The following is a 13225-nucleotide window of genomic DNA, read 5'->3' as shown; positions in this document are numbered from 1 at the left end:
TTAACACACAAAATGATTATTCAATCTTAAACACTTTTATTTCATAACAGAGATAAGCACAAAAGAAATAAATGGTAGAAAGTTTGGAGTTGCTGTTGAGATTATTGCCTACGTTGCAACTTGCCAAACCTTAAAAAAAACATTGAAATGTTGACACCCCTTTATATACAGAGTTTATTTTTTATTTTTTTCTTTTTTTTTGCACTAATCAAACTGTTCCTACAGATAACATAGTGCTTTAAATGATTAACGATAGCTTTTAATGATTTTTTTTGGTAACTGTTTTTAATGATTAAGTACGAGGACATCTCCAAACTAATCCCTTATTCATTCCATTATTTGGATTGACAACGACCAGTCCTCATAATTTTCCTCAAAAAATCATTAACCACTTTCACCCTCATAATGGAACCGAAAACCCCCTGTTCAAATCTCACTTTCAATCCATGCAAAATTCCCAAAATCTCACGAGAAATTTCCAAAAAAACCTGTGACACAAATTAAATGCTGAAAGCAGCCTTCACCTCATAACAGCAGAGCAAAAAAACGAGATACTCGAGAAAAAGAAAAAAGCTTTTTTTTGCGCGTAAAAGTTTTTACTGCCAACAAAAAACAAGTACATATCTTTCCCACTTTTCTCTCTCTCTTCCTTCTTCGCTTTTTAAACACCCCCACGCCAATAAAGTTTCATTTCAAAACTCAAAACAACAACTCTTTGTTTCAAAGTTGAAACCTCTTCAACTCTTTTTCATGTAACACAAACAAACATCTGAAGAAGCTAGCTATTGCAATGGGTTCAAAGCATTTGAAAGAGTTGTTAAAGGAAGATCAAGAACCATTCATTTTGAAAAACTACATTGACGACATAAAAAGATCAGTACCAAAATCCAAAAAAACACAACTACAAATCAAGAAACAAAATAATCCCATTAGTTTTACTAAAAATTTATGTTTTTTATCTTCACCTGATGTTAAGAAGTCACCCATGTTTGAATTCCGTTCACCACTTAAAACAACTAGTCCATGTAGAAATTCAAATTCAAACACACTTTTTGTTCACATTCCTACTAGAACTGCGACTCTTTTACTTGAAGCGGCAATGCGGATTCAGAAGAGTTCAGTTTCGAAGAAAAAATGGTTTTTTGGGTCTATTTTGAAGAGAATCGGTGGTAGAAAGAGTCAGAAGAGTGAATGTAATGGAATGGAGAAAATGGTATCTGTGAAAGAGATTATAAGGTGGGAAGAGAAGGTGGTATGTGACATGGGGGGGTTAAGTTGTTCGTGTAATAGTAGACGTAGTAGTGTTTGGTCCGAGAGCAATGAAGAAAAATCATTTGATTTAGAGACTTCATCAAGTAGTAGGTCTGAGGATTCAGCTGAATTTGATTCTAGTCCATTTCAGTTTGTTTTACACAACAATTTATCTCCAAATCACCATCAACAAGCAGAATTTGATACACCCAAGCAGTCCCCAAGTCGGATTAAACGACAGGTTTGTGTTTATGCTCATCCCATTTCATTGATTTCTTACTTCTTACTTCTTAGGTAGAAATGTTGTGTAAGAATTTAATTGACTCGGGTTTGACTTCAGTTGAATTGTGAGTTGTACAGATAAGAAAATGAATCTGTACTGAAAAGATCTTCTGTCTGATTTTCCAGATTTTGAAATGTTTTTTAGTGTCTATCAAACATTTTGTTTCTGGACTGGTATTGAATCAGTCAGTCAGAAATGAAGTCATGGACTCATACAAGTTTCATGTGAATTATATTTCTGTCGACTTGTAATTAGCCTATGAAAGATAAACAGGTTTCTAATTGTGCTTAGTTCAGTAGATTTTAAGGGTATTTGTGTCAATATTGTTTATCATCTCAATCATGTGTCTGACATTAAATCTTTTAAGTTGTCATCAGCATTATTGGAAAATGACAAATATGATATTGTTTGTACTTTGTAGGCTCCATTTACATCTTGAATTTTTGTACATTTTCTAAAGGACCTGGAATACCTTGGAGGAAGCTTTAATTCTTATATTGAATTGTAAATTTTTGGGTGGAGTATTAAAAATAGGTTGATTTGGAAATTTTCAGGAAGTTGGCAGTGAGAACGGGAGCTTAAATGATGCTGGAAATAAATATGAAGAGGAAGAGAAGGAACAAAATAGTCCAGTGTCTGTACTAGACCCTCCTTTTGAAGATGATGACGACGATGAGGATGATGGTCAAGAGGATGTGGAAGCGGAGAAGGATGGTTTTGATCTGGAACGCAACTTCGCCAATGTGCAAAGTACGTACTAATAACAATGTAATTTGTAGATTTTTAAATTTGAGTTACCTGAATTTGTTGGGGTAAGCATTGAACATGGTAAGGAGGAAAACAATGGTCCCAATAAAAAAGTTGAAATGTGGATACTAGTTATTGTTGTTGTTGCCGTGTACACTTCTTGCTGCATGCTGCATATAATTGAGTGGTTATTTTATCTATTTAGTTGTCCTCACTACAGTTATGTGACTGATTGGGATGGTGAAGAGGACACCTACGGTTTGTCATTCGACTACTCTCTCTGAAGAGGACACCAACTGGTTGCCATGTTTTTAGGCTTAGAAATGTATATGCCAGTAACCACACACTACTCTCTGTACTACCGTTGGTAATACTCATCCACCCTTGCAATCTCTGTAAGGTCACTATTGCACACGTAGAGTACATTTCTTAGTGACTGATTGTTAAAGCTTTATAAGGACTAGTTCTCCATTAATTTTGCACCTGTTGCAGTCTGCAACTTGTAGACGACTTTTTGGTGGGATCCCTTGAATGATAAATTTAGACTGAATGAACCATGTATGGAGGTAGCGAACTGTTTGTTTTCCCAACAAAATTACTGGTCCTGTAACTGAAAGTAGATATTTGACAGCGACTATCAGAGCCAGATGCACACAATGCTTGTGTCTGATCCAAGTGCCATTAAGTTAGCAAGTTCTGGTATAGGATTGAAAAATGGTTAATATAGTTACTTTAATGGGATTTTCTCTAACTTGGTTGATGGGAGAAAAGAATCACTGGTCAAGGAAACTCTTCTGTATTATAGGTAGAGGTTCGGACTTCTGATAAAGGACATATTAGAGATAATAATTAGGATTAGTGTTTTTATTTTAGCAACTATACGTAATAGCATATTAGTTCTAGTTTAGATATTAGTTTCTTTGAGTAATATTTCTAAATCTAATGTAGACATGTAGAATTCTATAAAAGGAGAACATAGTCTGTAAACTATTCATTCAATCATCAATAATACAAATTTATAGATTTTTTGTCCTACCTTTTTAATTTAATTTGCTTCCGCTTTGTCAGGCTCATTGTGCTTGGTTGAACTAATGATTATAGCCTTGCCAACTTATTCAATTACATAACAATTGTGTTCACCACAACCGCCCTAATTTACACTTTAATAATACACAGAAAATTTTAGATGTTAATTTATTTTCCCCCCTTTGTGTCTCAAATAATTGATCCTCCTTTTCTTTTGATGTTTGTTTCTACAGGAGCAAAACTACAATTACTGCAGAACCTTAGAAGATTTGAGAAGCTAGCTGAGCTGGATCCTCTTGAACTTGAAATGAGAATTGCCGAACAAGAAGATGAAGATAGTGAGTTTGCAGAGCAATGTCACTATAATGACGATGGTTTATTTTTTTCAGTCAATGAAAAATCTGATTCTCTGATTGTTAGAGAACTGCTCGCGCAATCGAATATGCACAACTGCAAGAGAATTCCTTCAGACATAAAGAGATTGGTTTTAGACCTTGCGGCTGAAGAAGGGGTTGAAGAGACTGATCCATGCTCTAGGGAGTTTGTGGTTAAGAAGGTGTGCAAGAGATTGGAATCATGGAAGGAAGTGGAGTCTAACACAATTGACATGATGGTTGAATTTGATTTCAAAAGGGATGCCAATGAGTGGTTAAAGAATCCTGAGCAATTGCAAGACGTGGCAGCTATGCTTGAGCTTGCCATCTTTGATATCTTGGTGGAGGAACTCTCAGATGAGCTTTATTTAGTCCAGTAGCTTCTTGACTGAACTTCTAAACTGTCTAACAAATTTTGCTTCTACTTAGTCCTCCTGAGGGTAGCCTAACATGCGTCGAGGGTGTAGGTTAATAACCTGAATACAATCTAGAAAAAGTATGTCTGGGAGATATCCTTTGGTCTCGGTAGTTCGGTATGATGTACATGTATGTATTGAGAAAGTTGTACCTATCCTTGCCTAATGATTCACTTAGATATTAGAATATAGTATGTCTCTAGTATTTGAACTTCCTTGTTTGAGAACATAGGAGCATGTGCCCATTTTGTCTATGGAGAACTGAAATATCCATGCTTCGCTTGGGAATTAGTCGGCACAATGGACTCTATCAACTGGGATAGATTCTGAATGGTTATTTGCTCTATAATCATCAACGCATGGATGTTCTGTATTACAATGCACATTTGGCTGTAGTATGAGTGTATGACTTTGATCTCAAAAATCTTTAATCATCGGCACATGTATATTCTGTGTTACAATTTACATAAAGTTCAAAATAAATGGATTTCCGAGTGTTTTTCCAACCTGAGCTATGCTGAACGCCTAAACCACAGCATACTTTCTTCGGGCCTTAAATTGTTCGCTAATACGTTCAATGCAGACAGCGAGAGTTTTCTACTCATAACATAATTTGTTTAGGTTCCACTAACTGACATATATTCATACTTTGCCATCCTTTTTTGGGATGGAAATATGGAACTAAAATCAACTAATCATGTCTTTACGTGTAGACACTGCTAGGAACGGCTGGCAAGGCAAGGAAGTCAAGTTAGGGGTCCCCTAACGTACCTCGTTCAGAGAGCGACTTAGAAAGAGAGGAAGGCAAGTCACCTTCATAGGACAAGAGGCAATTGAGGTTTATGCTTCTTCACGCTTCCTTCTCAAATTTGGGAAATTATTGGGGATCCTTTGAAAAGGACCATTCCCCACTGCCCCCACAGACGACGGCACATCAATTTAAGGTGTCTATTTTCAAGAGATTGAAATTGGAAACTTGGATCATTAAAATGTTATGGGCCGGATGGGCTCAAATGATTATTTCAGAAAAAGACAGAAAACCAATCTTACGAACTTTATTTGAAGCCCATCTTGCCTTATTTGGTTTTTTGAGTTTTTCACTTTTTCTTCACGACTGTTGGGACTCGTACAAAGCCCAATGTGCTAAGTTGACATGGTAAAGACTAAAGAGAATCTGGAATTCCGAAGTGCCTGGGTTTACATGATAACATATTGAGCCTCGGCCGATGGCTGATGCACATCAAGTGTATTTTTTTTATTTTTTATTTTTTAATTTATTTATCAAAGACTATTAATACTCAACAGTCGAGAATGCTCCTATTGAAACACGTCAGCCCCTTTTTTTCTCTGACGCTAACACGTCAGTTTTTCCAATATTTCGGGAAAAAAAAAAAATTCACGCCCATTTTTGTGAACTGTTCGCGTAACAATATCAAATAAAAGAAAAAGATCAAAACACACTTTGTCAAAACTCAAAACCCCACCCCGACCATTACCCTAAAAAAAGACACCCCCAAAATTCCAATTGGGGAATTAATGGTTTCCCTTACTCAAAACCCATTCTTTCTTCCATTCCCACCCCCTTCTCTCTCCAACATCACCACAACAAAAAGTTCCCTCTCTCAGACCACCATCTCTCAATAGCGACTTTCATGTTCAAAGGAAACAAAACGAATATCCAATCTGAAAAGACGACGACATACGCTCCCTTCTGTTTTTTTTTAAAACTCAAACGCCCATTGTTGAACTGAAGAAGACACGGAGATGAAAGCCACTATCAATGTACTCCTCTGGAGATCCTGATTATCCTTGCATATGTGAGTTAATGTGTTTTCTTACTTTTTAGCCATTTTATTGGTAAGCTAATGTACTATGAGCATTAGGATAATGCAAAAAACTTCTTTTTCATGTGATGCTTTCTTAAGCATATGGACCTATTTTAAAACAATCATGTAACAAGTTTGTACGTCCGCAGGAAATTAGAAACATACCCAATACTTTTTAGTAGTTGCGAATTATTTTTGAAGATTTATTCTTGAGAATTGGAGTTAAACAGGGTGGATGCTCTGGCATGTCATATACAATGGAGTTCGAGAATAGAGCTAATGCAATAAGTGATGATTTTGTAATAGAATACAACAGTTTTGTGATTGGCATGCCTCTGTCTTCTTTTTAGAGGAGCTTTAGTTAGAAGGATCACTATTAACATGAGTAATTATAGATTTTAGTTTGGTAGTCATGTTCTTTCTTTCTAGAAGACTCAATTCTTCCTTTCTAAGCTGTGGAACCTGCAAACTAAAATAAATCTCCTCCATATTTTGTCTAGATTGGTATATTTCTCCAATATATGAGTAGGCGTACAATCACACATCCAACCTTGCTATTATCTTATACATAATATTGATTCTAAGCATTGGGTTTATGCACTTTCAAACATGTGTTGTTGGGATACGCTTTCTTTTTTTAAAACTTTTGGTAATCGTCAATTTTGTTATACTAGTTTTTTTCTATATAAATTGATGTAATCAAGTGACATGGGTGATTATCAATGTTTAATTGTAGTTGCATTTTCAGGTCACAATAAATGAGGAAGACTGGCAAGAAGTTATCACAAGTTCAACTCATCTACCAATTTTTTTTTGGTGACAGAGGTAAGTTACTCTTTGGTTAAGTCTTCTAATTAAGCTGTAGAATAGGGATGTTCAAATTACTGCTTGGGTTTAGGATTTTTACCTTGACGGTGCAGACATTTTCGAAACCGCTATGCCACTACTTGCTCATCTATTTTGGGTTCTTTATTTTTACTTTGTTTCTGTGTGTTTAATGATGACAGTATTGAATGTAACAACACTATGTGAAGTGCTGAACAATTTCTCTGCATCAATCCTCCTTAGTGTGCTAGATATGCTACTAAAAATAAAATTATGAGTTACCACATTGTATTGGCACCCGTTAGATGGCATGTTATTCTTTAATTTGATCACTTCATTTTTTATATAAGCATAAGATTTGAGTGGGATTTCAACATGGTAAAATTTAAGAATAATAATCTTATGCTTATTCCATACTACACTATGTAATTGATTTGATAGCAAAATAAAAACCTCCATACCTCTCTCTCTCATCTCTCATCTCTCATCGCCACCATATTTAGCTCTTGTGCCAGCTTCTACCCAACTATTTATGAATTTTACAAAGCATTCTTGCGGGGATAATATGAAATTTTGTTGAGTATGAGACAAGAAAGACTATATGCTACATGACAATTATATTTAATATATGATTCTTGCTCTACCAGTGGCTCATTTCTTTGCTAGAATTGTTGCTTTACTAAAGAGCGTTATATATGACATGGGTTTTTTTTAGGTAGTTGGGCGTTGTTGAGATTGTGGTTGCATTTCCAGGTCACAATAAATGAGGAAGACTGGCAAGAAGTTATCACAAGTTCAACTCATCTACCAATTTTTTTTTTGGTGACAGAGGTAAGTTACTCTTTGGTTAAGTCTTCTAATTAAGCTGTAGAATTGTAGAATAGGGATGTTCAAATTACTGCTTGGGTTTAGGATTTTTAGCTTGATGATTAGAGGATGGTGCAAACATTTTCGAAACCACTATGCCACTACTTACTCATCTATTTTGGGCTCTTTATTTTTACTTTGTTTATGTGTGTTTAATGATGACAGTATTGAATGTAACAAGACTATGTGAGTGTTGAACAATTTCTCTGCATCAATCCTCCTTAGTATGCTAGATATGCTACTAAGAATAAAATTATGAGTTACCACATTGTATTGGCACCCGTTAGGTGGCATATTATTCTTTAATTTGATCACTTCATTTTTTTATATAAGCATAAGATTTGAGTGGGATTTCAACATGGTAAAATTTAAGAATAATAATCTTATGCTTATCCATGCTGCACTTTGTAATTGAGAAAAACCTCTCTCTCTCTCTCTCATCGCCACCATATTTAGCTCCTGTGGCAGCTTCTACCCAATTGTTTAAGGAAGCTAAATATCAAAAACCCAATTCTATATTACATGTTCTTCTTGAGAAAACCCTAAAACTCATTAACAAAATCTTCTTCTTCTCAATTATAAAAAACATACGGCAACAGAGAGATTCCTCTACCTTCTTCTTAATTAGGGTTTATATCGAATAGAAAGGTTGGAAATAGAAGAACTTAAAGGCCTTTGTGCATAGTTGTTTTTCGTTGGCCAAAACTAAAGGGGTTATGGGTGGTTTCATTGTTATGGCTAGCCGTGGTTTTGTAAGAAGGGTACCTGGTATATGAATTTGTTTGCTTTTTTTCTATTATGTAGAAACATCTACTGCTTTGAAAAATGTGGAATTCAATGGATGTGCTGAGAAGTCTGCAAAGAGGAAAAGGAAGTATCAATACAAACTACATAGGTATCATACAGCGTCCATTGGGGAGATGGACAATAGAAATCAGGGACCCCAGGAAGGGTGTCAGGGTGTGGCTTGGAAGCTTCAATACTCCTGAAGAAGCTACAAAAGGTTATGATGCTGAGGCACACAGGATGCTCAAACTCGCGCAGTGAAATCAAATCCATAGAAACTGCCTACTGGCAACCACACCTTGCAGAGGCCAGTATTTAGTCAGGATTTTAGTTTGATGACCTACACGAGTGATGACTCTCTTGGGTTGTGGAAGAGAACCTCCACTCCTGGGGCCAGAGTTTATTGGTCATTTCGCTTCAATGAAAGATCAAAGTGGATTCCAATCTTTTACCACTGCTGATGGAGACATGTTGTGTTTTACGTCGAAGGGAGCAACTCTCTCAGTTGTTCCGAATTTGGATGGGAAACCAGGAACCTGAGACTCCAGAAATAACATATGTCCTCTCAATTGTTATAGAAAGTAATGAGCATAATGCTAACCCAAGTAAGAAATAGAAGACCAATTCTGAGATTGTGGTGCTAGTTGACGGAAATACAACCAAGAATCTTTCTGAATAGCTATCTGCTTTTGAGTCTTAGATGAAGTTTCTTCAAATCCCATATCTTGAGTGAAACTAGGATGGTTCAATGGATAGCCTATTAAGTAGAGATACTACTCTGAATGGTGGGAGCTCACTGGATCATTGGAGCTTTGACGATTTCCCCCAGATGGTTGGGGGTGTCTTCTGAGGAGCGATTGACTTGATTCAGGTAAATGTTTTAGAATGACATTAGTATTGTTTATTCAATCATTACTTGGTAATAAATGCTGCATTTTCACTATAGATTGATTTTGTTCAATGAGTATCAATCGTTACTTAGAGATTTACTGACCATTGTCGTTTCTAAAGACATCGTTCACCCTTAATTTTATGCTAACACTTAGAGAATCACTTCAAGCGATACTAGATTGATATTTGGCTTTTATTTATTGTGTGAGCATTTATGTTATGATCGCTGTTGTATCAGGCATTTGACGTATCACGATGAATTGCTCTTTTTGTAATAATGGGTTGGAAGAAGATATCAGAGTCTGAGATGTTGGAACAAACAGTTTACGTTTGTTAATGTAGGTTGATAAATACATTTAAGTAGTTTTTAGCACAATTTTTTTCCCCAAAATTTGTAGGAAGTTTTTCAACAATCTTTCATAGTTTGTGAAAATATAATAATTAATTCAAATTTTGTCTTAACGTTATCAGTTTATCTATTTATGTTTTAGTACTATTAGTTTATCTATTTATGCAGAACAAAAGCCTCGGTGGCTACTGAGGAGCAGGTCAGAAAGGCACATGCACACACAATTCATTTGTGTGCTTTCTACAATCACTGAACCCTCAAGAAAGAAAGAGATCTAAACTATAGCACACAAAGGTTAATTAACTAGATAGAATATTGATAGGTATACCCTCGTAATTTTTTCTTCTTTTCGAATTAGTTTCGGTTGAAAATGGATGCATGAGTTCCTCCATTTCTCCAGTTTCTTTTAATTTGTGGTTTTGTACCTCTTGCTAGTGCTCTCACCATTTCAAGATTTAGTGATGTGGCCTAACACAGTATTTACAGGTAGTTGCAATCCGCCTTTGTGAACCCCAGACTTGCTTGCTTGAAAGTGCCCATATGAACCTAGCACCCATAATGGAGAATGTTTTGGAGAGGTATACTTACATAGAAATAGAGCCACTTTAAAAAAAAAAAGGTCAAAAGGTTGCTACACAAAATAAAATAGCAGAAGCTGAAAAGTAGAGTTAATATCTAATCTTCTCCTTGAACCATTTGAAAAATGAATTAAAATTTTCTGTGTTAATTCCTAGATATATATAAAAGTCTTAAGCTGTCATGCGATCCTCTCTAGATGAATACTTTGTATCAGGTATTTTTTTTTTAATTTATCACCTGAAGATATTTTTTAGGTAGAATTTGCTTGATTTTTCTTAAGTTCATAACATGTAAGAACTTATAATATACTTACTTTTTTTTTTCTTTACCATAGTGGATTAACTTCTAATCTTGCTCTACACTGAAACTTTATTTAAAACATATTTTTAGTGTTGTTTGACATTAAGATTATTATGCAGGTTGTTAGGGATAAAGATGAAGTTGTGAGAACCTCTTTAGAGCAGGTTAAATTCTTTTCTATTCCTTCTTAGATTCATGTGATGGGTCTAGGTTAAATTCTTTTAAATGGATTGATATGCCGTATATAGTTTGAGTTGGTTTGGGACTCAAGTTCACATATAACTTGGACAATCTAACAAGAAAAATTGTAACTTGAGTATCATTATCTTAGTTTTCTCTATGAGTTTTTTAAATAATTGGGTGATATTAAGAATTTGAGAATTGCCCAAAGTAAGAAGGTTAGTTGAATTATCATTTTTTTCAAAATTTGAAGAACCATGTATCAAAACTTACACCCCTGTTTTGCATGGTTCGGTTGATTGGTTGGTATGAATGGAAATTTATATGTGTTCGGAACCATATGGTATATGAATGGAACTTCATTGGTGTTTGTAAGGTTCAGTTAGTTCGATTAGTTGCTTGGATTGAATTTCGATTCCATTCCGTAAGTTTTTATGATTAGCTGAAAATTTTATTCCTTCCTATTTACATCAAATTAATCTATCACATGCTTACGTATGCATTTCAGCTACGTAAAGATATTTATATTGGCGAATGAACAATGTTTATGAGTATTTTTATTAGGATGTACTTTAGTTTCTCACTCAATTTATTTTATGTAGTCTTTGATGGTTGCCAAATTGTCCATTTCATGATTATTTCTTCTTGACTTTATGGAGCTCCAAACGACTATGCTTGAAGATGTAGAAAAGAGTGCAAGAGACGTTTTGTTCGCAAGGTAATTCTATTTTTTTATCTAATCCATATGAATTTATACATAATATTTCGTTAATATTGAAATTGGACAATTTAATATTGAAGTTTTAACTTTTGATTGCTATTAGTGATTAAGTTTATTAATTTAATGAGTCTACTTCACACTTGATCTATTAATTTTGTACTTCTAAGACCGTAGCAACTTAATGTATAGTGAATTTAGTTATGCGGTAACTTGAATACAGTGAGACGTTATCAAAGTAATCTACGTTGCTGTTTATCTTACGAACAGATTTTTGCTGATTAGTAATACAAAACTAACATTCAGTAAAGTAAATGTTGATTTTCGCATAATTGGGATACTGTGTGGTGAGAAGGTTGAGAAACAGAGAACTCACGGCTGAACAAATAGTTTTGCTCCAAGAGCATCCCAAATAGGCTAGATCATGTAATTCCACTATTGAATATGATATGTATATCATATTCTGCTAGAATGTAGCTTCACTAGGTCACTATGATATGGTATACAATACCTTGGAATTTTAAACTTGATTCTTATAATAACATGTTGGTGAGAGAATGGATTGCCTTGTGGTATAAGCCACCAAAAGATTGGCCTATAGACACAGATTTGGACTAACTTCTGCATATATCTCTATTGGAATATTTGGTTAGAAAGGTGTAGAGTGCTCCATACAAAGTCTAAAGTCTAAACCCGACTGGGTTCATCTGTCTATCCTCATCAAAACCTTCATGAGCACACACAACATAAATGAGGAGGTTCATAATCATGCACCGGAAACATCAGAGAGGTAGAAACAGCCAACATCATGCAACTTCAAACTCAATATTGATGCAAGTTACTGACCAAAAGATAATTGTGTTGCAATAGGATATGTACTAAGAGATGCAAATGGTACTTTTATTGCAGCAGGAACTGACAAAGGCAAAGGACGGACATCAGAAGAAGCAAAATGCCAAGGAGCACTCAAAGGAATACAATGGTGCCAGAACTTCTGCTCAGGTGAAGTCGAAATTGATGCTCAACAAATAAACAGTTTTTTGGAAGGGAAGGAAACTAGCATCTCATGGTCTTTAAAAAGACTGGTGGATGCCTTAGATTATATTCAAACTTTTGATTACTTTTGTATTAACTATTAAGTGGATTGGGATCCATAGATCTGCAAACACCCCAACGTTCTGAGTGGATTACCCTACCACCAAGTTGGTTGCTGAACGCCTTGGAGAGGGATAAACTATCTTTACATCCTCTACTTTCTAATATCTAATATTTATAGTATGCTGACTACTGAAAAAAACAGGAAAACCTTATTGGAATGTATATTATAGGCACATAGTCCGATCTTTAGTGAAGTTGTTGGGACGAGCATTGAACTATCAATGTAGCATGCCCAGCCGCAGGCAGGCTAATTGGCTAGTTTATTTATTTATTTTCGATAGGACGCATGCACATCAAGTGTCTTTGTTTATCCTAAAACATTGGTATTTGAAACCAATGAAATACAAGCAATGATCCAGGGGCACACTTACATTGGTTTGTTCCGATATAAAGTTTGGCGGCCTTTCAAAATTGATCAATTTGATCTTTAAAAAACTTCTTTCCTCGATAAACATGTCATTGAGAGTATCACGTCACTAAGCAAGAATGTCAAAGCAGCAATAGACAAAGTTTGGAATCATAGGAAAACAAGTTCTTGGAAGGTTGCTGATCAGTCAACTATTCGAGGAATCTCATCGGGTAGGGTACTATGAATTGAAAGAATGTCGAACCATATATAACTGGTTCAATATACCATCGGAAACACAGG

At 35.2% G+C, this 13225-nt stretch overlaps 1 protein-coding gene and 1 long non-coding RNA gene across 2 annotated transcripts; both read left to right on the top strand.

Annotated features, from left to right (window-relative positions):
• The first annotated feature begins 407 nt into the window (after window positions 1-407).
• LOC147482766 (uncharacterized) lies at window positions 408-4286 on the top strand. Its single transcript, XM_086577939.1, has 3 exons — window positions 408-1492; window positions 2089-2284; window positions 3541-4286. Exons 1-3 carry the CDS (start codon window positions 791-793, stop codon window positions 4059-4061), a joined length of 1419 nt encoding a protein of 472 aa, XP_086434065.1. The 5' UTR covers window positions 408-790; the 3' UTR covers window positions 4062-4286.
• A 6345-nt stretch (window positions 4287-10631) lies between these two features.
• On the top strand, window positions 10632-12461 carry LOC147482765 (uncharacterized). The gene is made up of 3 exons (XR_015203466.1): window positions 10632-10684; window positions 11303-11418; window positions 12328-12461. It is a non-coding gene; the product is annotated as an uncharacterized LOC147482765 (long non-coding RNA).
• The last annotated feature ends 764 nt before the right edge of the window (window positions 12462-13225 follow it).

Source organism: Coptis chinensis, chromosome 8 (genome assembly GCF_015680905.1).
Source record: "Coptis chinensis isolate HL-2020 chromosome 8, ASM1568090v1, whole genome shotgun sequence".
Lineage (NCBI taxonomy): Eukaryota > Viridiplantae > Streptophyta > Magnoliopsida > Ranunculales > Ranunculaceae > Coptis > Coptis chinensis.
Note: the sequence above shows the minus strand (reverse complement) of the source record. Positions and strands in the feature narration are given on the sequence as shown.